The 23419-nt window shown below is 35.9% G+C and overlaps 1 protein-coding gene across 1 annotated transcript in view; it reads left to right on the top strand.

Annotated features, from left to right (window-relative positions):
* Window positions 1-23419, top strand: part of LOC149784411 (kynureninase-like) — a 76557-nt gene that overhangs the window by 28779 nt on the left and 24359 nt on the right. Inside the window, exons 7-10 of the mRNA XM_089932469.1 lie at window positions 567-641; window positions 10473-10619; window positions 13884-13982; window positions 21936-22062. Coding sequence (XP_089788595.1) covers window positions 567-641; window positions 10473-10619; window positions 13884-13982; window positions 21936-22062 — 448 coding nt within the window. The remainder of the gene's footprint in view (window positions 1-566; window positions 642-10472; window positions 10620-13883; window positions 13983-21935; window positions 22063-23419) is intronic.

Below are 23419 nucleotides of genomic sequence, written 5' to 3'. Positions count from 1 at the left end.
ACATGTATGTATCACTATGTTACAGTATGCCTTTGAGAAACAGATTCTGTTACATGTATATGTCACTATGTTACAGTATGCCTTTGAGAAACAAAGTCTACTACATGTATTTATCACAATGTTACAGTATGCCTTTGACCACTCCGGTAGCCTAGTGGTTAGAGCATCTGCCTCAGAAGTGGGAGGTTGTGGTTTGATCCCTGAACAAGTCATACCAAAGACTTAAAAAAATGGTACTAACAGCTGCCTCGCTTGGCACTCAGCAATAAGAGGTTAGTGTTAGGACTGGTTGGCCTGGTGTCAGAATAATGTGACTGGGTAGGACATCATGCTACATGTCTGTGGCATGATGCCCCAGTGCTAGACATCACTATAAACTGCCACATTGCAGACATCGTAGCAAAATGACTGAAAAATTGTTAAAGCTACGTTAAAAATCCAAATCACATCACATCACATCACAGTATGCCTTTGAGAAACAGATTCTGTTACATGTATATATCACTATATTACAGTATGCCTTTGAGAAACATATTCAGTTACATGTACATATCACTATGTTACAGTATGCCTTTGAGAGCCAGATTCTGCTGCATGGGTATAATCCAAAGGAAAGCATGGTCTTACTGCAACCCAGACAGGTAAGCTGTACAAAGATTGCAAGTATCTATAATGAGTAATAAGTTTAATGAGTGTGTTTTTTGTGTGTTATTATGCTTTATAACTGTGATATTGTACAGCATTTATATTTGGCATTGGTTTGGGATAGCACAAAATGTGAGGAGTTCCATATATATATATATATATACACACCACTCCCTCGATAACTCGCGCACATCGGGGTCCAGAAACATCGACCGCACTATAAGCGAGGGGCGAGTTATCGAGGGACCTATAAAATAAGCCCAAAACCAATAAAGTGATTGACGACATAACGGAAAAATAAGGGGGAGTAGGCAGATTATACTGTTGAATACTCACTTTATAATTGTTCTGAGATTAACTGTTAATAAATATCTCTTCATAACGGTGTACTTTATTATTTTCTTGTAGGACACCATTAAAAATTTCAGGATAAATTACAGTATATTGAGGCGATCATCAAAAACATTATTCCATGTGGTTTCCGTTCGCTAAACATGTGTACCACTTCACACATTGTGTACTACGTCACTAATTTTTATGTTGAATTGTATACATTCTAGTTTTATTGTTTGAGCCAAATTAGAAGTTTTTTTATACACAAAAGATCGACTCTTTTCGAGAAACAGTGTCGATCGAACGATAGATAGATAGATAGATTTGAATGCGATAGAAGTAAAATGGAAAAAAAAAAACGAGTTAATCAGTACTAACATATTTAATTGGTCTACAGATTTAAAACAACGTAAATTAGAACAAGTTAATACTTGCCGTTTGTGCCACGCTTGAAAAATATCAATTCACTTTTTGAAAAAATCAGTTAATTTTTTTTGTGTGTGTTACTCCTTGGTTTCTCTGCCGCCGAGCAAAATCTCTCAGATTTCTCAACTGCATGAGCTTTACGTAGTCAACATTTTGGGTCTCCAGCCACCTTATGGCAATATCAAAATATTTGCTTCCTGTGCAGAGGGGTGGGGGTGCAACATCTGTGTCTGCATCACTTTCAACACTTGTGTTACTCCAGTTAGAATCGTCTTCTGCTGCAAATTTGTTCGCTATAGAAATAATTATAGTTTCATCTGACATGTATTCGGCTGTAGGGCAATCATTGTCAGCACAAATCCACTCCTCCATCAAGAGAAACGCCCATCTCAGGACCATGAGTCTGTACTAATTTCTCCCAAACAGCCTCGGCATTAATGACATCAGTTTCACTGAAACATTCGAAGTCACTATCGTCGTCGTTGTCTCTGTTACTGTTTTGCTTTACGTCAAAGGCAGCTCCAAGACCCTTAATCCAGCACCCAAGGTCTCTTGTAATCGATTTTTTTTTTTAATGCAACAAACACTTCCCCAAGTTGTTGATCAAAACAAAGCCAACATGTACATGTAATTAGGTTCTCACAGAAGTACTCACGGGTTTCGATGTGACGGTCGATTGACTCTTTTCATGTTTTCAATGAACAGACTATATTGTGATTATAATGTTTACACTGAAATGGAATTAAAGGATTAGAACGTGACTTTCACACAGGAAGTCGTTTAATTGGTGTTTATTTCATTCTCTGTTGCCACCTGTTAACATTTACCGGAAGTTTTCATTGATCGCTGTTTCACTAGACTGTTTATTTACAGTATAATGACAACTATTTATCCTAAAAACTTACATAATATATGATATCTTTAAACAGAGGTCTCGCTAGGATTTTAAAACTGGGTCTTTCTGCCTCTGAATTCAATCACTAAATATCAGTATATTTTCTCACTCGGCCGCAAGTCAAAGCCTTTGAACTAGCCGCCTAGCTGGTGCATCCTGTACTTTTTTTTTTTTAATGTACTCTTATGAAATAGCAACAGTACATCAAAGAGTCTTTCAGTCACTGAATTCTGTCATTGTAAATATCAGCACAGTAAACTGATCAACACATTTTCCCACAAAGCAGGTGGCTGAAACAGGACTGGCAAATCTTTGAATTTTCCCGTGCACCTATTACATGCGTACGGAGGACTCCCGCCTCAGTGATTTTCTGCGTCCCAGATCAAAAATTGGCGTCCAAATACACGTAATTAAGCGTTTTCGAGATCTCTGAAATTAATTCTTCTCTAGAACTTGCAAATTTCAAAATATGGATTATATTTTTACGGGCATTAATCACCATTTTCGATGATAAAACGAGCAATGTATCAAGGTTTAATTTATCAATTCTTATCGTAAATTTTTTCATGTTCAGCATATTTTAAAGATATTTTAAATACATTTTCTCTGGAAAAAATCGGGAGCCAAGACAGACACCGCGTTACAAGCGGGATCGCGAGTTATCCGGGCGCGAGTTATCAAGGGAGCGCTGTATATATATATATATATATATATATATATATATATATATATATATATATATATATATATATATATATATATATATATATCACTAATAAATATTAACACAGCTTTATATAAATTGTGTTCTTAACTATTTAGTTGTTGTGTCACAAAATTTATTTCCTGCTGGTGAAATTTGATGATCTGCTTTTTTTTTTACACACAGATTCATTTAAACCTGGCCTTTTGGTCATCTGAGTTCAGCAGTCACATGATCACAATTGCCATTCTAAGTTCCTCCTTGCAGAATTCCTATATAAATGCCATGTAATCAGTTGTCACCTGTCTTCTTTAGTAAGTGGCCATGTATTTCTTAACCAAGCAGTGGTTTAACCCTGCCTTCCACTGTCACTGGAACATATCAGCAATGACAACTCCATGTATGCAGAATAAACTTCTTTTGTTTGATGACCATGGCATGATATATATAAAGGTTATAACAAGATTGAAACCGAATGGATGCTTGGATTGAATGATAATGCAACACAATGTGAGTGTATGAAAGCTTATGAAACAAACAAAAAATAAATAAATGTTCACTACAACACATGCAAATTGACTTGCACACCCCCCCACTACATATAAGACATTACTACTAAACTGAACGTGTTACAGATGCACATATGTATAACAAGAATATGAGTATGGTTCGCACATTCACAGTGTGACCAATGAAAAGAATATGATTTACGGAATCATACGAAACAAATGATCAGACACTCGCACGATTCACAGAATCATATCATGCAAAATAAAATAAGTATGGTTCACCAACCAGATAATACCAACGAAAAAAGTGGTTCACACAACCATATGATAACACTAGAAAATATGTATGGTTCACGCAACCGAATGCCACAAAGTAAATTAAATGTTTCACAACCATGTGTCCTTGTATACACTGCACATAATTGTCCTTATCCAGGAGTTGAGAATTTACGTCATAATTCCTCATTCTTCTCCATAATTATATGTCCATATTCAACAGTTCCCACCATGAAACAGATAAACTGATGGTTGAAATGGCTTCACTGCCACACTACAGATAATAGCCTCACCATCCTGGTTCTTCTAGCTGATCTATCCATCTACCCATACATATAGACATCTATAAATAAATCAAGCTGGTCATAACAAGGAATAAACAAAATACAGAGAAATCCATAAATATATGTTACTAAATTATTTTATGTCAAAAGAAGTCGTTATCGATAAATTGTAACATACTGACTGTTTTTCTAGTGCACTAAACCTGCAGAATGACAAATAAAGGCAGTAAATTAAAGAAAGGCATTTAAACTATAAAAGTACTCTTATAAACTGGATTAATATAAAATTTAACACTTAACCCTATGGCTGGAGTTTTTTGATGTAAGAGTGTCACATATAACAATAAGCCTCCTATAAATACAGGAGAGAAAAAATGCACACGACCAGGGGTAAAGTACCCATGCACACTGTGCTGAATGAGTATCTCCCCACAAGTGACCTACAATGAGATGCATGTATGGTTCAGTCACAAAAGACAAAAAAAATTAACCACCTAGTTAGCACTGTATGTATGTTGTTGTAGGGTTTAACGCCATTTTTCAGCACACGATAGCTATACATGGCGGCCAGTATTAATGGTGGAAGAAGAACCTGGGAAATCCCTGGAAAAAACCACCGACCCTCGAGAAGCTACTGACAAGCTTTCTCACATACCCACATTGGCCAAATCCGAGACTCGAACCCACACAGACAGAGGTGAGATGGCAGTGATCCGTAACAAAGACTGCTTTAAACCACCCGGCCACTCAGTATGTAATAAACCAAATAGATCTTAAGGCATACCAAATTATTTTCTTGCCTTATTCTGTGACAAAGGTATATAACTTCTTTTCTTTTCAGACTGACAAAAGTCAATCCTGTGTTTCCCAATCAAAGGTCAAGTTTGTACGTGAATTAAAGAAATTTCAAAAAAGTGATAAAAACTTTGACACATATGACAATGATAGGAAAATCAGTGATATATAATGTAAAATGAGGGAATAGAGTGAGGATACAGCAGTCTTGTGTGGAACATTTTGATTTATTATTTTGTTGTTTTTTATTATGCTAAATACGTTAAATAGCTACACTAAATGCACATATCTTAACAGCATGCTACTGTTTCTGTTAATAATACAAGCAAAATAATACTGATAATGCTCTAAAAATAATGCTAATAAATGCTATTTGGTGCATAATACATAAATTTGTCATGAACCAAGTTTGGGAGCTGCACCTGCTTTCAGAGCTAACCTGTCTTCAAAGGCCACTTTTTCCCATTGGTGGCTGCTGTTAACAAGTTTAACTGCATATAGAGAATAAGAGAGACCCTAATTTGCTGGAGTATATAATAGGCATTCATTATGACTCAGTTTTGTAAAGATAGAAGCATTGTTTAAAATTATAACTGTTTTCTGGGTCAAATGTAGATACTCCTTAATTTTATTTTCTGTTGGATTTTAATAGTTTCTATTGGATTTTAATAGTTTCTATTGGATTTTAATAGTTTCTATATTGGATTTTAATAGTTTCTATTGGATTTTAATAGTTCCTATATTGGATTTTAATAGTTTCTATATTGGATTTTAATAGTTTCTATTCGATTTTAATAGTTCCTATATTGGATTTTAATAGTTTCTATTGGATTTTAATAGGGTTAGAACCTGTTTCTTGTACAGATTGGGTTGGATGATAATGTTTAAAGCTCTTTCAGGAAATGTTGATGTTATTAAATTTGAAGACATTTCCAGTTATAAAAATAATTGTATGCAACATATTTTCCAGTTTTATTATTTATTAAAATATATTTTGTTCTATTATTTTTATGATTAACTTTGCAGTTTGTGAAAATGATAAAAGGTCATAAACTAAAAACTAGGCAGTGCAAGATTTTCAGATATTGGACAAATTAATAAAAAGGGCAGCTCATCAGTTCATGATCAGTACTCTGGCAGAACCATCTAATCTTTCCTAATGATGATGAGACACATTTGGGCTTCATTGTCTTTGTAGCCTTATCACTTTGTTGATTTAGGCTCTTTGCTGTTTTGTTTGAGGGCTGTATAGAGGAAATGCAGAAACAGGCAGTTAAAGGTGTCCATCCCTATTTGCCCCCTCCTCCATCTTTTTGAGTTCATCTCAGCATTTTATGCCATTGTGAGTTTATCATAGGTGGCAGCAAAGTACTCAGGAACAGCAGTTTCAGCCACAACCAGGCTTCATACAGCAAGAGATTCCTGGTCTTGCAGGCAGTAATGGTGAAAGGAAATAACTTTAACCGTAACAACTTCTGATGGCTTACTAACCCCACTGCCATCCGAAGATCTCTTGATTGGGGACAGACTTATCTATTTCCAAGTTTTGATCAACATGGTTCCACACAATAAATGGGTAGATTTGAAGAGGTTTGGATTTAATTTATCCACCCCCCCTTCCCTTTTATGTTCTCCTTCCATGAAGGTGGAGATTTTTTATTGGAGGAGATTGCTTCTTTACTCTCCAAGCAAGCTATTCCGGAGGTTTATTCTCGAATTATTCTTGTACCAAAATTAAATGCCAAAATCTCACTGGAGCTAGATCCTAGCTGGCTCAACATGTGTGTGCATGTTCATACATGTGTGCCTATGACCACAGCAGTCTTTTGCGTCAGCAGGAAGTACAATGTGATATATTTTGTTGGTATTTATCTTCATTCTTGTGCACAGATTTGTTCTAGATGAGATTTTCTTTGCTCAAGGAAAGTTGTTGAGTTTAACACCATTTTTCAGCACAAAATAGGCTATATGTCGTGGCCAGTATTAATGGTGGAGGAAGAACCCGGGAAAACCCCTGGAAAGAACCACTGACCCACAAGAAACTACTGCCAAGCTTTCTCACATGCCAAAATTGGCCAAGCCCAAGACTTTAACCCATGCAGACATAAATGAGATGGCAGTGATCTGTAATGGTGAGTACTTTAGACCACTCATCCACTCGGAGGCCTCTGCATGAGGAAAGTGTATTGTTTCTTCTGTTCTGAAGATAACATCATAATGTACTCCAAGTTTAAGTGAGACATGAACTTGGTAGTAAAATGTTTTCAAATCATTCATGCCATTCAAAACAATGGGTCTGGTTGCTAAAGATAGCTAAATGGAGCAAACATTAAATGGCCTAAAATGTTGAATAAAACTCACTTACAAACAACATGTAGTCTGTTTGGCCGAGTGGTCTAAAGCACTTTCCGTTACGGATCACTGCCATCTCACCTCTGTCTGCGTGGGTTTGAGTATCGGATTCGGCTAATGTGGGTATGTGAGAAAGCATGACCGTAGCTTCTCATAGCCAGTAGCTTCTCGTGGGTTGGTGGTTCTTTCCAGGGTTTTGCCAGGTTCTTCCTCCACCATTAATGCTGGCCGCCATGTATAGCCTATCGTGTGCTGAAAAATGGCATTAAACCCTACAACAACAACAACAAGAATAATATCATATAAATATATGATAACTATGTCTGTTTTTAATCTGCATACTGGAAATACAACCATAATGACAACTTACATAAAAGAGCACCATGGCAAGACCATCAAGTTCATATGTGTACTGATATGTATCATTTCACAGGCTGTTTATTGTAAATTTTATCAACATTCAGCACGTGTATAATATTTCACACCTAGTAAGTTCTGTTCTGTTACAAGAAGGGCATGGCCTTATCTTGCTTTTAACCATATGGGCTTATGAATTAGAAGTCAGATCTTGCCTCAAAACTCATCCATTTTAATTTCTGACCATCTCAATCTTGTTCATGTTCTGGCCATTCATCTTCCAGTCATTTATCTTCTGGTCATTCATTTTCCAGTCATTCATCTTACAGTCATTCATCATCCGGTCATTCATCTTTTGGCCATTCATCTTCCAGTCATTTATCTTCTGGTCATTCATTTTCCAGTCATTCATCTTCTTGTCATTCATCTTCCAGTCATTCACCATATGGTCATTCATCTTTTGTCCGTTCTTCTTTTTGTCATTCATCTTCCAGTCATTTATCTTCTGGTCATTTATCTTCTGGTCATTCATTTTCCAGTCATTCTTGTTCTGGTCATTCATCTTCTTGTCATTCATCTTCCAGTCATTTATCTTCTGGTCATTCATCTTCTAGTCATTCATCTTCTTGTCATTCATCTTCTGGTCATTCATCTACCAGTTCTGGTAATTCTTCTCCTGGTCATTTATCTTCTGGTCATTCATCTTCCAGTCGTTCATCATCTGGTCATTTATCTTTTGGCCATTCTTCTTTTTGTCATTCATCTTCCAGTTATTCATCATCCGGTCATTCATCTTCTGGTCATTCATCTTCTGGTCATTCAAATTCTTGTCATTCATCTTCTTGTCATTCATCTTCCAGTCATTCATCTTCCGGTCATTCATTTTCTGGTCATTTACCTTCTGGTCATTCATCCTCTGGTCATTTATCTTCTGGTCATTCATCCTCTGGTCATTTATCTTCCAGTAATTCCTCTTCCGGTTATTCATCTTCTTGTAATTTATCTTCCAGTCATTCATCTTCTGGTCATTCATTTTCTGGTCATTTATCTTCCTGTCATTTATCTTCCAGTAATTTATCTTCTGGTCATCCATATCAGCACATTTCAGTCTACAGTTCCTGCATCAGTGGTAAGACAAGCAATGTTTTACTGCAGAATTGACACTGATGAACCAGATATTATGACTTGTACAGATGCCAGATCATTCTGCTGGGGATCTTTCCTTCTGCCTCACTTCACCAGAGTAAGCAGAGGTAGGAACACAGAGGAGAAGGCACTTCATATAGACCTGTTTCAAATGAAGGTTATAATGATTGCATTTTGTTTGTTGGAGATATTAGCTGTGGGAGATTGTGATCTTATTACTGTTGGACAATTTGGTAGCATTTGTTTCTGTCCTCAGACAAGGAGAAACAAAATCACCTAACACCAGAGAACAGTCTTGATCAGACACATTTATGGCAGGCACATCCGATTCTCTTTTAAAAGGGCCAGACACTACGCACAGAGTCATCCCTTAACTTGTCAATCTTTCTGTGATTTGCACAGTTTGGAGATATTTGATCACAGATCATTTTGCAGTGAGGTGGAATCACAAGCTATTCACCTTCATTTCTCAGGTTCTGATCCACCTGCTTGGGCTGTGGAAGCTGTGGCAGTCATTAGGATCAGTTTGGGGCTGTGCCTTCCCTACAACCATTCTGATCATGAGAGCCATCCAAAAAATGAGGCCCAGAATGATTGTACTAGCTCGTTTCAGATGGAACAAGTCTTGGTTGAATGATCTTCTAGACTTAGCAAGGAAATCCAGCTGAAATTCATCCAACTCAAATAGCTGTACTAGCAGGGCATTTATCCCTGACATGAGGGAATATGCTTGATGGAGAAAGTGTGTGTGATTTTGATTTGAAACATAGCTTTAACAATTTTTCAGTCATATTACTACGATGTCTGCAGTGTGACAGTTTTATCATGCTGTCTAGCACTGGGTCATCATGCCGCAGACATGTAGCATGATGTTCCACCCAGTTACATTATCCTGACACCAGACCAACCAGTCCAGACACTAACCTCTTAATGCTGAGCGCCAAGCAAGGCAGCTGTTAACACCATTTTTGTAAGTCTTTGGTATGACTCGACCAGGGATCGAACCCACGACCTCCCACATCTGAGGTGGACGCTCTAACCACTAAGTTACCGGAGCTGTTGATGGAGAAAGTAAATTCATAGCAAATTATATTATTTTGAAAATAAATACCTCTTATATTACTCTTAAACCCTCACACTCCTCCCTGTAGATGGGACTGAATTATCACTTAACTTAAATTGATAAGCATCTGGCTGCTGCTTAACCACCTAGTGGTGGTAAGCGTAGGTAATGGCTAAGAATTCCTTCTATTTGTCTGTATGAAGTATAGATGGGAAATATGATAATTATGTCTTTCTGAGATTTTGGGATTCCATAATAATCAAAGCTAATTTCTGAATACTAATGCGATTAGGTAAGTATTCTCCATGCAACACAATTTAGTATTTACTTTCCATAATCTATTGTCAGATTTTTCACATTAATGGAAGAATGGAGTCATTAGACAGTCATAGGTCAAGGTCATTGGAAATTTTTAGTCATGTATGCCTGGGGCTGCAGCAACATCATCACAGGTGAGACAATAACTTTGCTGCGATGCCAGTTTTGTGGTGGATTTCTGTGTGATGCATATGACAAATCTAAAGTCCCACTGGACAAGGGTCCCTTTGTAGAAATGATAGAACATTTTCTCCAAGCTATCAACTTAAATAGGGACAGAACATAATTGGTGATGGAGAAAACTATTTAATACCCATGAAAAAAGGGCTTGCTGTATTAATCAATAATTGAGATCTTCATTCTTTCTCAGGGTGAGGATTTGCTGAGGACAGAGGACATATTGGCTAAGATCGAGGAGGAAGGCGACTCCATAGCTGTAATATGCTTCAGTGGTGTGCAGTACTACACTGGTCAACTGTTTGAAATAGACAAAATTACTAAAGCAGGGCAAGCAAAGGTATGCTATAGTTCTGCAATGTCAGGCCATAAGTGAGTAGTCATGGAGTACGAAAAATCTGTGTATCTTAGTGCAGTATGATTCCAGATGGAAGTTGGCAGTCCTTATTTTATCTGTATCCACAAATAAGTTTCTTTATTATAGTATGAAATTTGAAATTTGTAGCAAGTGCTAAATCAATAAATTTAAATAAAACATGGTACCTCACAGCAGGAATGGACAGGTGGTCAGAGGCAGAAAATAAACCATTGTAGACAAATATGTTATTATTGGAATATTTATTATAGTTCAGAAATGTTTGCAAGGGTTTTACAAAAGTGGGTCAACATAAAACAAGAAGCAAGCAAGGAGACCCCCCAAAAAATAACAATGTGATCATTTACATTCACATCTTGTCCAGTGTAATCTTGAATAATCCCTGATGATCTTTCCAAAACCTGAGTGTGGTTTTTAATGAGTCAGTTGCTCCTAATGTTTCTAGAAACATGTTTAAGTTAAGATAAAAGGGTTTAGGATTCAGGAGATGCAAGGAGACATATCATCAACTGGTGATAGATCTCACAACCCTGAAACAAGGGAAAATTACCACCATTAATACAAATCAGGAAAATGCCTTGCAAAAGATCAAGAGGTCCTCAAGCAATGGACAGAACACTGCTCAGAATTGTAAAATCAAAAAAATCCAAGGAGATCCAGCAATACTAGACTGCTCTTAGGCAGAAATTGATGACAATCCCATTCTTAAAGAGGACAAAGAGACTGCAGTTAGGTCACTAAGAAAGGAAAGTCAGCTGGAATTGACAACATGGCAGCACTCATGTAAGCAGGAGGAGAAAAGATGGTCTCATTCCTAACAACAATCTGCAACACGATATAGCAGACAGGAGAATGGCCCACCACATTGACTCGATCTTTAGTCATCTTGCTTCCCAAAAAGGAAGCTATGCCGAAACCACAGAACCATCAGTATAATCGTACACCCAAAGTCTTGCTGAAGAAGATAATTCTTAACAGACTAAAGTATCAAGCAGAGAAAATAATTGCTGAAGAGCAGGCAGGCTTTTGAGGAGGAAGGAGCACCACAAAAGCAATCTTCAATCTCAGACTCGGGGCCCCGAGTGGCTGAGTGGTCTAAAGCACTCTCTGTTACGGATCACTGCCATCTCACCTCTGTCTGCATGGGTTCGAGTCCAAGGCTCGGCTAGCATGGGTACTTGGGAAAGCCTGTCAGTAGCTTCTCATGGGTCGGTGATTCTTCCCTGGGTTTTCCAGGGTTCTTCCTCCACCAGTTATACTGGCCGCCATGTATAGCCTATCTTGTGCTGAAAAATGGTGTTAAACCCTAGAACAACAACAACAACAACAATCTCAGACTCCTTTATAAGAAATATAATACAATAAAATCAATACCATGTCTTTATAGACTTAAAGAGGACCTCTTACCGGGTATGGCATGCAGCATTATGGGCAACTATCAGGAAGTACATTGTCAGCACAGACTTGGTATGAGTTGTTGAATACCTCTGTGACATAGCTAACAGTGATATTCTTATCAATGGCACCAAAGGAGAGTGGTTCCAAACATCATTTGGAGTCAGACAGGGATGAACATTTTCCTCAAAATGATCATGGAAGATGCATTGGAAGACCATGAGGGCACTCTCAGCATTGGAGGAAGAACAATCACCATCCTTTTCTTTACAGATGATTTATATTGACTGCTTGGAAGGAGAGGAATAAGAAATGGCTGCCATAGGTGAGTGCATTGACACAACCTCCACAGCCTATGGAATGAGGATTAGTGCATTGACACAACCTCCACAGCCTATGGAATGAGGATTAGTGCATTGACACAACCTCCACAGCCTATGGAATGAGGATTAGTGCTGAAAAGACCAAACTGATGACAAACAACACCAGTGGCATCAGCACACAGTTAAAGGTAAGTGGACAAAAGCTGGAAACTGTCACAACCTTCAAGTACGTGGGATAAATTATTACAGATCAGGGCTCCAAACCAGAACTACTTTCAAGGATTGCCCAGACAACAGCAGCAATAACAAAGTTGAGACACCAGTATTGGAAGGACACCAGTATTGCTCTTGGTTCCAAAGTAAAGCTGAAGCAGTCCATTGCCATATCCATTTTTATGTATGCTTGTGAAAAATGGATGCTACTGCAAGATCTTGGGCATCTCATACATTGACCATGTAACTAACAAAGAGGTTTACAGTACGATCCAGTGAGTCATTGGACCATATGAAGAACTCCTGACCATGTGAACAAATGCAAACTGAAGTGGCATAGTCATATCTTATGATCATATGGACTGGCAAAAACAATTTTGCAAGGCACAGTGAGAGTGCACAGAAAAAGGCAGACAGAAAAAGAGGTGGGAAACAGCATTAGAGTGGACAGACATTGGGTTTGAAAATCCCAAAAGGCAATGGAGAACAGGGAAAGATGGAGAGAATTCCAGGTGGTGAAGTCAAATGTGATGCGCCAATCACCATTTGAATTAAAGGATTAATGATGATGACTGTGACCAACTATCACCAGCTTTTTCTAATCATTGTGCAAATGATGGAGAACACAACTTGTGGTCTGAATTCTTATTTGCAGCAACTTTGCCAGGGAAAATGAGTATTCATGTAAAGGGGTGATTTTGTTCTGCATAGAAACACCCATTATGTCTATGGACACTGTTCTGCATTAAAACACCCATTATGTCTATGGACACTGTTCTGCATTGGAACACCCATTTTGTCAGTTGACATTCTGTACCTAGATGTAAGTGTTCATTCTGGCTGGATAAAGCAGAAATCTAGCTTCTAAACATTACCCAATAATACAAACTTTGAAATGCACACAGTATATATTGCTACATACAGTTTTATTTTCAAAGCCAACCAAGCTCCTCAATTCAGTAATACAGTGCTGTGTATTTTTAATTTCCTGTTCAGTGAAATTACTCAAGAGATTCCAACTGTTCTACACCTTGGGAGGTTTACCTTTGTTGTTTGTTATCTTTGTTGGCTACACTATTTTGTTTACATCAGGTGTGCATCATTATTTCATTATAATTAACCTTTTTGTATCCAGATGAGAAAGATGGTCCAAGAAGGAAGTACAGTTTTACTTAAAAATAAAGCAGTTCCAAAATACCTGTATGTCACAGTAAATCTAATTAGAGTACATACAGTCCTGTAATAATGGAATTTATTTTCCTTTCTGGTCTCGGTTTAAAGAAAATTTACATTTCAGGGCTGCTATGTAGGCTGGGATTTAGCACATGCAGTAGGGAATGCAGAATTAAATCTTCATGACTGGGGTGTTGACTTTGCCTGCTGGTGTACTTACAAGGTAAATTGATTCCCATTTACTTTAATGTTTTGTTTGTTTATAACTTGCATGTGACTGATCTTTGTCAACCCAGATTTGCCATGATATAACCAATGGATGTGAGTCTGGACTGTTTGTTGCTTGCATTTTCTACATACCAATGTTTTTTATTTCTTCATATATGACTTGTGTCCAACTGTGCTAAGTGTAGAACCAGATTTGTCATTGCATAGCCATCATATCTGGATCTACACTGTGCAGTTTATGATTTCATGCAAACATCATAGACCCTGATTTTTCAGGTTGAGCATTTTATGTGACAACAGAACTTGGTCTCTGAAAGCATTATGGGAGAATAGGTCTGGGTCTTCACTGTTTGCATAGTATATGATTTTCGTGTGAACAATCTAGACCCTGATCTATCAGACTCTGTGTCTCATGTGACGACAGACCTTAGTCTTTCTTCATTATGTAATGATCTCAGTCTACACTATATATTGTATGATTTTATGTATAGACCCTGATCTTTTGGGCTGAACACATAATATAACAGCAGGTCCATGTCTCAGGGCATTAAGTAAAGACAGATCTGAGTCTGTCAATGCATTATGTGAAGACAGATCTGAGTCTGTCAATGCATTATGTAAAGACAGATCTGAGTCTGTCAATGCATTATGTGAAGACAGATCTGGATCTTAATACATAATGTGAAGACAGATTTGAGTCCCTTTTTATGTAATGACAGATCTAGTTCCCTCAATACATTATGTAAAGACATCTGGGTCTATGCTAATTGAGCAGTGTGTGATTCCATGCAAACAACATAATTTGAGACAATCGCAAAATGTTGAAGTCTTTTGCAAGTGATTTGGTAAATCCTTTTACAAAGTAAAGACACCAAAAGCTATATATGGTAAATCCTTGCACACAGTTAACACACAGAAAGCTGTATATGGTAAATCTTGCAAACAGTTAACACACAGAAAGCTGTATATGGTAAATCCTTGTACACAGTTAACACACAGAAAGCTATATATGGTAAATCCTTGCACACAGTTAACACACAGAAAGCTGTATATGGTAAATCATTGCAAACAGTTAACACACAGAAAGCTGTATATGGTAAATCCTTGTACACAGTTAACACACAGAAAGCTGTATATGGTAAATCCTTGCACACAGTTAACACACAGAAAGCTGTATATGGTAAATCCTTGCACACAGTTAACACACAGAAAGCTGTATATGGTAAATCCTTGCACACAATTAACACACAGAAAGCTGTATATGGTAAATCCTTGCACACAGTTAACACACAGAAAGCTGTATGTGGTAAATCCTTGCACACAGTTAACACACAGAAAGCTGTATATGGTAAATCCTTGCACACAGTTAACACACAGAAAGCTGTATATAGTAAATGTTTGTACACAGTTAACACACATAAAGCTGTATATGGTAAATCCTTGTACACTGTTAAAACACAGAAAGCTGTATATGGTAAATCCTGGTACACAGTTAACACACAGAAAGCTGTATATAGTAAATCCTTGTACACAGTTAACACACAGAAAGCTATATATGGTAAATCAATGTACACAGTTAAGACACAGAAAGCTGTATATGGTAAATCCTTGTACAAAGTTAACACAAAGCTGTATATAGTAAATTCTTGTACACAGTTAAGACACAGAAAGCTGTATATAGTAAATTCTTGTACACAGTTAACACACAGAAAGCTGTATATAGTAAATTCTTGTACACAGTTAACATACATAAAGCTGTATATGTTAAATTCTTGTACACAGTTAACACACAGAAAGCTGTATATGGTAAATCCTGGTACACAGTTAAGACACAGAAAGCTGTATATGGTAAATCCATGTACACATTTAACACACAGAAAGCTGTATATGGTAAATCCTTGTACACAGTTAAGACACAGAAAGCTATATATGGTAAATCATTGCACACAGTTAACACACAGAAAACTGTATATGGTAAATCCTGGTACACAGTTAACACACAGAAAGCTATATATGGTAAATCCTTGCACACAGTTAACACACAGAAAGCTGTATATGGTAAATCCTTGCACACAGTTAACACACAGAAAGCTGTATATGGTAAATCTTTGTACACAGTTAACATACAGAAAGCTGTATATGGTAAATCCTTGCACACAGTTAACACACAGAAAGCTGTATATGGTAAATCCTGGTACACAGTTAACACATAGAAAGTTATATATGGTAAATCCTTGCACACAGTTAACACAGAAAGCTGTATATGGTAAATCCTGGTACACAGTTAACACACAGAAAGCTGTATATGGTAAACCTTTGTACACAGTTAACATACAGAAAGCTGTATATGGTAAATCATTGCACACAGTTAAGACACATAAAGCTGTATATGGTAAATCCTGGTACAAAGTTAACACACAGAAAGCTGTGTATGGTAAATCCTCGTACACAGTTAAGACACAGAAAGCTATATATGGTAAATCCATGTACACAGTTAACACACAGAAAGCTGTATATGGTAAATCCTTGTACACAGTTAACACACAGAAAGCTGTATATGGTAAATCCTGGTACACAGTTAACACACAGAAAGCTGTATATGGTAAATCATTGCACACAGTTAACACACAGAAAGTTGTATATGGTAAATCCTTGTACACAGTTAACACACAGAAAGCTGTATATGGTAAATCCTTGCACACAGTTAACACACAGAAAGCTGTATATGGTAAATCATTGCACAAAGTTAACACACAGAAAGCTATATATGGTAAATCATTGCGTAAGAGTTTAACGTTTTTTCTGAGTTCATCATGGTATAAACTGTCAATTGCCGACTCACACAGCAAATAATGCCCGAATGGTTTCCAGGCATGTTTCGCTAGTATACCTGCACTGCATTTACCACCCTGGTGACATAAACAGTATCTGCCGAGTCCCTTCTTAATGGTTCCATAGTGTAATTTACCGGTTTCCTACTATAAATACTGCCATTGCAGTCATACCACCAGTGTACACCACTAGATTTTAGTAGGGACTTTATTATTCCATGGACACTCATTTAGTTTGGACCTGAATCAATTACTAGTGAACCATGTCATCATGGAAACTCACTAACACTTTACTCTGTGATGTTTGCTCCTATCAGTTGGCTAATTATTTCAGGCAATGGAATAATCACAAAAATCGAAGAATTCCTTAGTCGCTATTACCAAATACACATACTCCAAATTTATTACAATTATACCATATTATCTGGACAAAAATCATACATAAAGATCATATTACATTTATATTGATTTTGTACATATCAACAAAACGAATCACAATACCAATATTGTAGACATTTTTATATTAGTATAGATTAGTGAACTTGAAGTGCATATTGCATAAAGATGATTGATAAAGATTGAAATCATAGCAAAAAGGAAACAGCAGAAACAATATATTTTAAATAAAAAGTCAGGTTACTCAGGTAATGAGGATATCAGAGTAATTATTAATTATTAGACAAGCAAATTGTATGTTTCTCTTAGTAATTTTGGCTTGCATGCTTTACTTGCTTAAATTTGCTACATGAATAATGGAAGGTCTGTTTATGGTTATTACTAATAATATAGATTTGAGAATAATATCAGAGTAAATGGATATTTTCCATTACACTCATTTGCACTAATAGCGTAGATTTGAGAGTAGTATCAGAGTAAAGCAACTGTCCACAGAACAAGTTTAAGGTCACAGCTACAAAGCTATTGTTTTTACTTTCAATATCAGTTTAGATTACAGTGTCACCATCAGTATGCAACATATTTGCTCCTTTTAGAGCTGGTTAGTTTGAGATTGCAGTTTTAAGGTCACCTGACATGGAAAATGATATCTTTAGAAGGAGATATCTTTACACAACTAGTTTTATATTAGTGGCTTATCATGTGCTGTTTTTAGTATTCTTTCTCTAACTGTTGTGCATTTCAGTATTCTTTCTTTATCTGTTGTGTATATCAGTATTCTTTCTCTAACTGTTGTGTATTTCAGTATTCTTTCTCTGTTGTGTATTTCAGTATTCTTTCTATAGCTTCAGTATTCTTTCTCTGACTGTTGTGTATTTCAGTACTGTATTTCAGTATTCTTTCTCAGACTGTTGCATGTTTCATTATTCTTTCTCTAACTGTTTTGTTTTTCAACCGCTCTGGTGGCCTAGTGGTTAGAGCATCCACCTCAAATGCGGAGGTCATGGGTTTGATCCCCAACTGAGTTATACCAAAGACTTACAGAAATGGTACTAACAGCTGTTTCGCTTGGCGCTCAGCATTAAGAGGTTAGAGTTAGGACTGGTTGGCCTGGTGTCTGGATAATATGACTGGGTGGGGACATCATTTGTAACAAGATAACTGGGTGGGATATTTCGGATTAACAACAGAACACGTTTTGACGACACAGATATATATGGTTTAATGTGGTGATTGATATGAGCAGTATATTATGAAGATGTGTGCGTATTTATAATCCAAATATTGGATCTATTTAACATAAAAACGCACAGTTTCAAAGATGGAACAAAAAAATACAAATAAATTAGTTCAGTAACCCTAAAACACAGGATAAATGATTTCACAAATGATTCAATAATGGAAAGATGAATATAGTTCACTCAAATAGTAAACGATGTAAGTCTTTACACATAGTAAAAAAATGTATTCGCTCAGGTAGCGAAATTATGTCACTAAACACAAGGACGGATATACAATCTATCCTTCCAGTCCTGAATAATACACTGGGTCTTACTAACCCAAAATTAGCATACAGCTAATAAAATACATGTGTGGAGATGCACTCCATCACCCGTGCACCATATCCGCTCCACAGCTCCTCTGAATCAATTTCACAACTGATATAGACTCTGGACCCTCGGAATACTATGATCACTTGAAATATTAGACCCTCCGGACCCCCTGGTCCTTTGACGGCTCTACAGCTGGGTCACCTTAGTCACTCTGGACACTCCGGATGCTAGACATTAGACGCTCCGGCACCTTAAACGCTCCGGACACACGGACGTTTCTACCCTCTGACAACACCGGACACCCCGGATATTCCTACCATCAAAAACAGCTGAAAATATACCCGATACAGTGTACTAAACTTGATACAGACATAACGTAAGGACGTTATACATGGTAAGTTAAAGATTATATTATTATGGCAATTATAAAAACAGAGGTTCAGTAGTAAACCTAACCCTGCTCGATAAGACAATAGTAAAGATTTCTTTTATAAAAAAAATGTAGCTTTACATTACCAACATAAATCCTGTACTACGTCGCAACAAGAATAAAAGAAATGCACGCATTATGCTGTATAAAGGAAACTATATAACAAACATGCAAAGGTAAATATGGTAATACACTAGTTATCACTTAAGATCGAAAAATTACCTACCCCTACAGCTGGAGTTGTGTGAATCCTTTTAGCAGGCCGCTTGCTGACAAAACCATTAGCATTGTAAAGGTCCTTTACATGCAGTAACGTATTTATACCTTTAGAATTTTCGTTTTGCTGTATCGAAAGCACCTTGCACGTGTGGCATAGGACGAATCATACTCACGATTTCGAAATACATAGACCATATTATAATCACCCTCGGGTATTGTTGTACAGCGAAAAGAAACGAAACCCGAGTACATGCATTTAATTAACATTTACACCATTCCGTGACAATCATGCTACATGCCTGCGGCATGATGCCCCAGTGCTAGACATCACTATAAACTGCCACACTGCAGACATCGTAGCGATATGACTGAATTTTATTTAAAGCTTCATTAAAAATCCAAATCACACACACACACACAGTTTTGTTTTTCAGTATTCTTTCTCTAACTGTTGTGTATTTCAGTATTCTTTCTCTAACTGTTGTGTATTCAGTATTCTTTCTCTAACTGTTGTTTATTTCAGTATTCTTTCTCTAACTTCAGTATTATTTCTCTGTTGCATATTTCTGTATTCTTTCTCTGTTTTGTTTTTCAGTATTCTTTTTCAAACTGTTGTGTATATCAGTATTCTTTCTCTAACTGTTGTTTATTTCAGTATTCTTTCTCTAACTTCAGAATTCTTTCTCTGTTTTGTTTTTCAGTATTCTTTCTCTGACTGTTGTGTATTTCAGTGTTCTTTCTCAAACTGTTGTTTATTTCAGTATTCTTTCTCTAACTTCAGTATTATTTCTCTGTTGCATATTTCTGTATTCTTTCTCTGTTTTGTTTTTCAGCGATATGACTGAATTTTATTTAAAGCTTCATTAAAAATCCAAATCACACACACACACAGAGTTTTGTTTTTCAGTATTCTTTCTCTAACTGTTGTGTATTTCAGTATTCTTTCTCTAACTGTTGTGTATTCAGTATTCTTTCTCTAACTGTTGTTTATTTCAGTATTCTTTCTCTAACTTCAGTATTATTTCTCTGTTGCATATTTCTGTATTCTTTCTCTGTTTTGTTTTTCAGTATTCTTTTTCAAACTGTTGTGTATATCAGTATTCTTTCTCTAACTGTTGTTTATTTCAGTATTCTTTCTCTAACTTCAGAATTCTTTCTCTGTTTTGTTTTTCAGTATTCTTTCTCAAACTCTTGTGTATTTCAGTATTCTTTCTCTGACTGTTGTGTATTTCAGTGTTCTTTCTCAAACTGTTGTTTATTTCAGTATTCTTTCTCTAACTTCAGTATTCTTTCTCTGTTGCATATTTCAGTATTCTTTCTATTTTGTTTTTCATTGTTCTTTCTCAAACTCTTGTGTCTTTCAGTATTCTTTCTCAAACTCTTGTGTATTTCAGTATTTTTTCTCTGACTTGTGTATTTCAGTGTTCTTTCTCTAACTCTTGTATATTTCAGTATTCTTTCTCTAACTTCAATATTCTTTCTCTGACTGTTGCATGTTTCAGTATTCTTTCTATAACTGTTTTGTATTTCAGTATTCTTTCTCTAACTTGTGTATTTCAGTCTGCTTTCTCTAACTGTTGTACATTTAAATATGTTTTCTCTAACTGTTGTATTTTTTCAGTATTCTTTCTCTGTTTAATATTTCAGTATTCTTTCTCTAACTGTTGCATATTTCACTATTCTTTCTCTACCTGTTGTGTATATCAGTATGCTTTCTCTAACTATTGTGTATTTCATTATTCTTTCTCTAACTTCACTATTCTTTCTCTAACTGTTTTGTATTTCAGTGTTCTTTCTCTAACTTCGTTATTCTTTCTCTAACTATTGCATATTTCAACATTCTTTCTTAAACTTTTGCATATTTCAATATTCTTTCTCTAACTATTGTGTATTTCATTATTCTTTCTCTAACTAAAGTATTCTTTTTGTTTTGTATTTCAGTATTCTTTCTCTAACTTCAGTATTCTTTCCCCAACTGTTGCATATTTCAGTATTCTTTCTCTAACTGTTGTATATTTCAGTATTTTTTCTCAAACTTCAGTATTCTTTCTCTAAATGTTGCCTTTTTCAGTACTGTTTCTCTAACTTTTGTATATTTCAGCATTCTTTGTCTGTTTTATATTTCAGTATTCCTTCTCTAATTGTTTCATATTTCTGTATTTCTATAAATGTTTCATATTTCAGTATTCTTTCTCTAACTTTTGTACATTAAAAAAAATTCTTACTGTTGTATATTTCAGTATTCTTTCTCTGTTGCATATTTCAGTATTCTTTCTCTAACTTTTGTACATTTCAGTGTTCTTTCTCTGAATGTGTTATATTTCAGTATTCTTTTTCTAAATGTTTCATATTTCAGTATTCTTTCTCTAACTTTTGTACATTTAAATATTCTTTCTCTAACTGTTGTATATTTCAGTATACTTACTCAGTTTTATATTTCAGTACTTTACAGATGGGTGGGTGTCCTGGCAGAATATTTCATGTTTTCAGTATTCTTTTCTAATTTTTGTACATTTCAGTACTTAAACTCAGGGGCAGGTGGGCTGGCCGGATGTTTTTTTCATGAGAAACATTTTCACAGTGATTTCCCCCAACTTAGGGGATGGTGGGGTCACAAAATGGAGACGAGGTTCAAGATGGACAACAGTAAGTTTAAATTACACAGAAATGAGTTGATAGATCACAACTGGCTTTTTTTAAACCTTTTTTGCATTGTAGGTCACTCCAACCTAGATTTTGTGAAATGTTATTGCACTCACTAATAGTAATTAATACACACAGTTTATTCAACTTCAGCCAAACATGCATCATTGTTGACCCAGATGAACAAAGATTTGAACATGGTATGTGAGGTTGATGGATGGAAGAAGGTACAGACAGACAGGATCCTGCTGTCAATGCTTTATACATTTAATGCTTTAACTTTATTATTCTTTTTTCCCTTTTGTTTTTCACATCATAGCAAATTAAATTTCTTACTGTCAGGAGCTCATGTCAGATATTGAAGAAATTAGCAAATCCAAATTAAATCCAGTTACCTGGGATGAACACTACATTTAGTTATTCACATAATGTTAACATATACTTATGTGATTTAGTGAGGAAATTAACTTTTGGTAAATATTTATTCACAATATATATATATATATATATATATATATATATATATATATATATATATATATTTTTAATTTTTTTTTAAGTTAAAAATAAAATAAAACTTGAAGAGAATTTATTTTAGTATGAATTAAATCAAAAATAATCTTAATAGTTGTAGTAAAAGGACAAAGGCTTAATGTATTCTGAATGAATTCCAAGTCTGTAGAAAGCTTAATAAAGGTTTAAAAATGTACATTTTTTTATTGAACCATTACAAGTTATTAGTTGATCAGTGTTTCATGAAATGAAGAAAATACTGAAAAGTTTTTTGTCTTGTCTTCTGCTCCGTCATGTCAGTTATTGTGGCATATAATGTGAACCTTATCTTTCCATCTGTCCATCCATCCATCACAATTTTGTTAATGTTTGTGGTTAGGTCAAATAAGGCATTTTGGTGGGGCATCATTTTTCTATGAACACATTTCTAGTTTCACTATTAATGAGAATGTAGGTACACTTTCTAAATCATATCAGTAAGAAATTTCCAATTGTCATCAGCAGAAATAGTGTTGAATTACTATGCAATCAACACTGTCTTTTTCAGTGTCATGCTTAATGTAAGCCACAACCAGCTGACATACTAAGGGCTGTTCCTTTTAGACATACATGGTACCTAGGGAAGGCAGTTTTTAAAACATTATGTGCCAGGGTACTTTAATTTCATGGAGTTGAAATTAAAATGATATGATTATTCTAAATTGCATCTATGGATGAGTACCCCACATCAAAAGTGCCTTCCCTGGGTTCAGGGTATGTTTTACTGTAACAGCCCTAAATAGGCATGTGATAAAAAGACTCATTGCCATGAGTTTCACAGACTTAAGATTTGACTACGTCTTTCGGA

This window comes from Sinohyriopsis cumingii, chromosome 14, assembly GCF_028554795.1.
Source record: "Sinohyriopsis cumingii isolate HCF-2022 chromosome 14, ASM2855479v2, whole genome shotgun sequence".
NCBI lineage: Eukaryota > Metazoa > Mollusca > Bivalvia > Unionida > Unionidae > Sinohyriopsis > Sinohyriopsis cumingii.
This window is presented reverse-complemented; position numbering and strand designations above follow the sequence as displayed.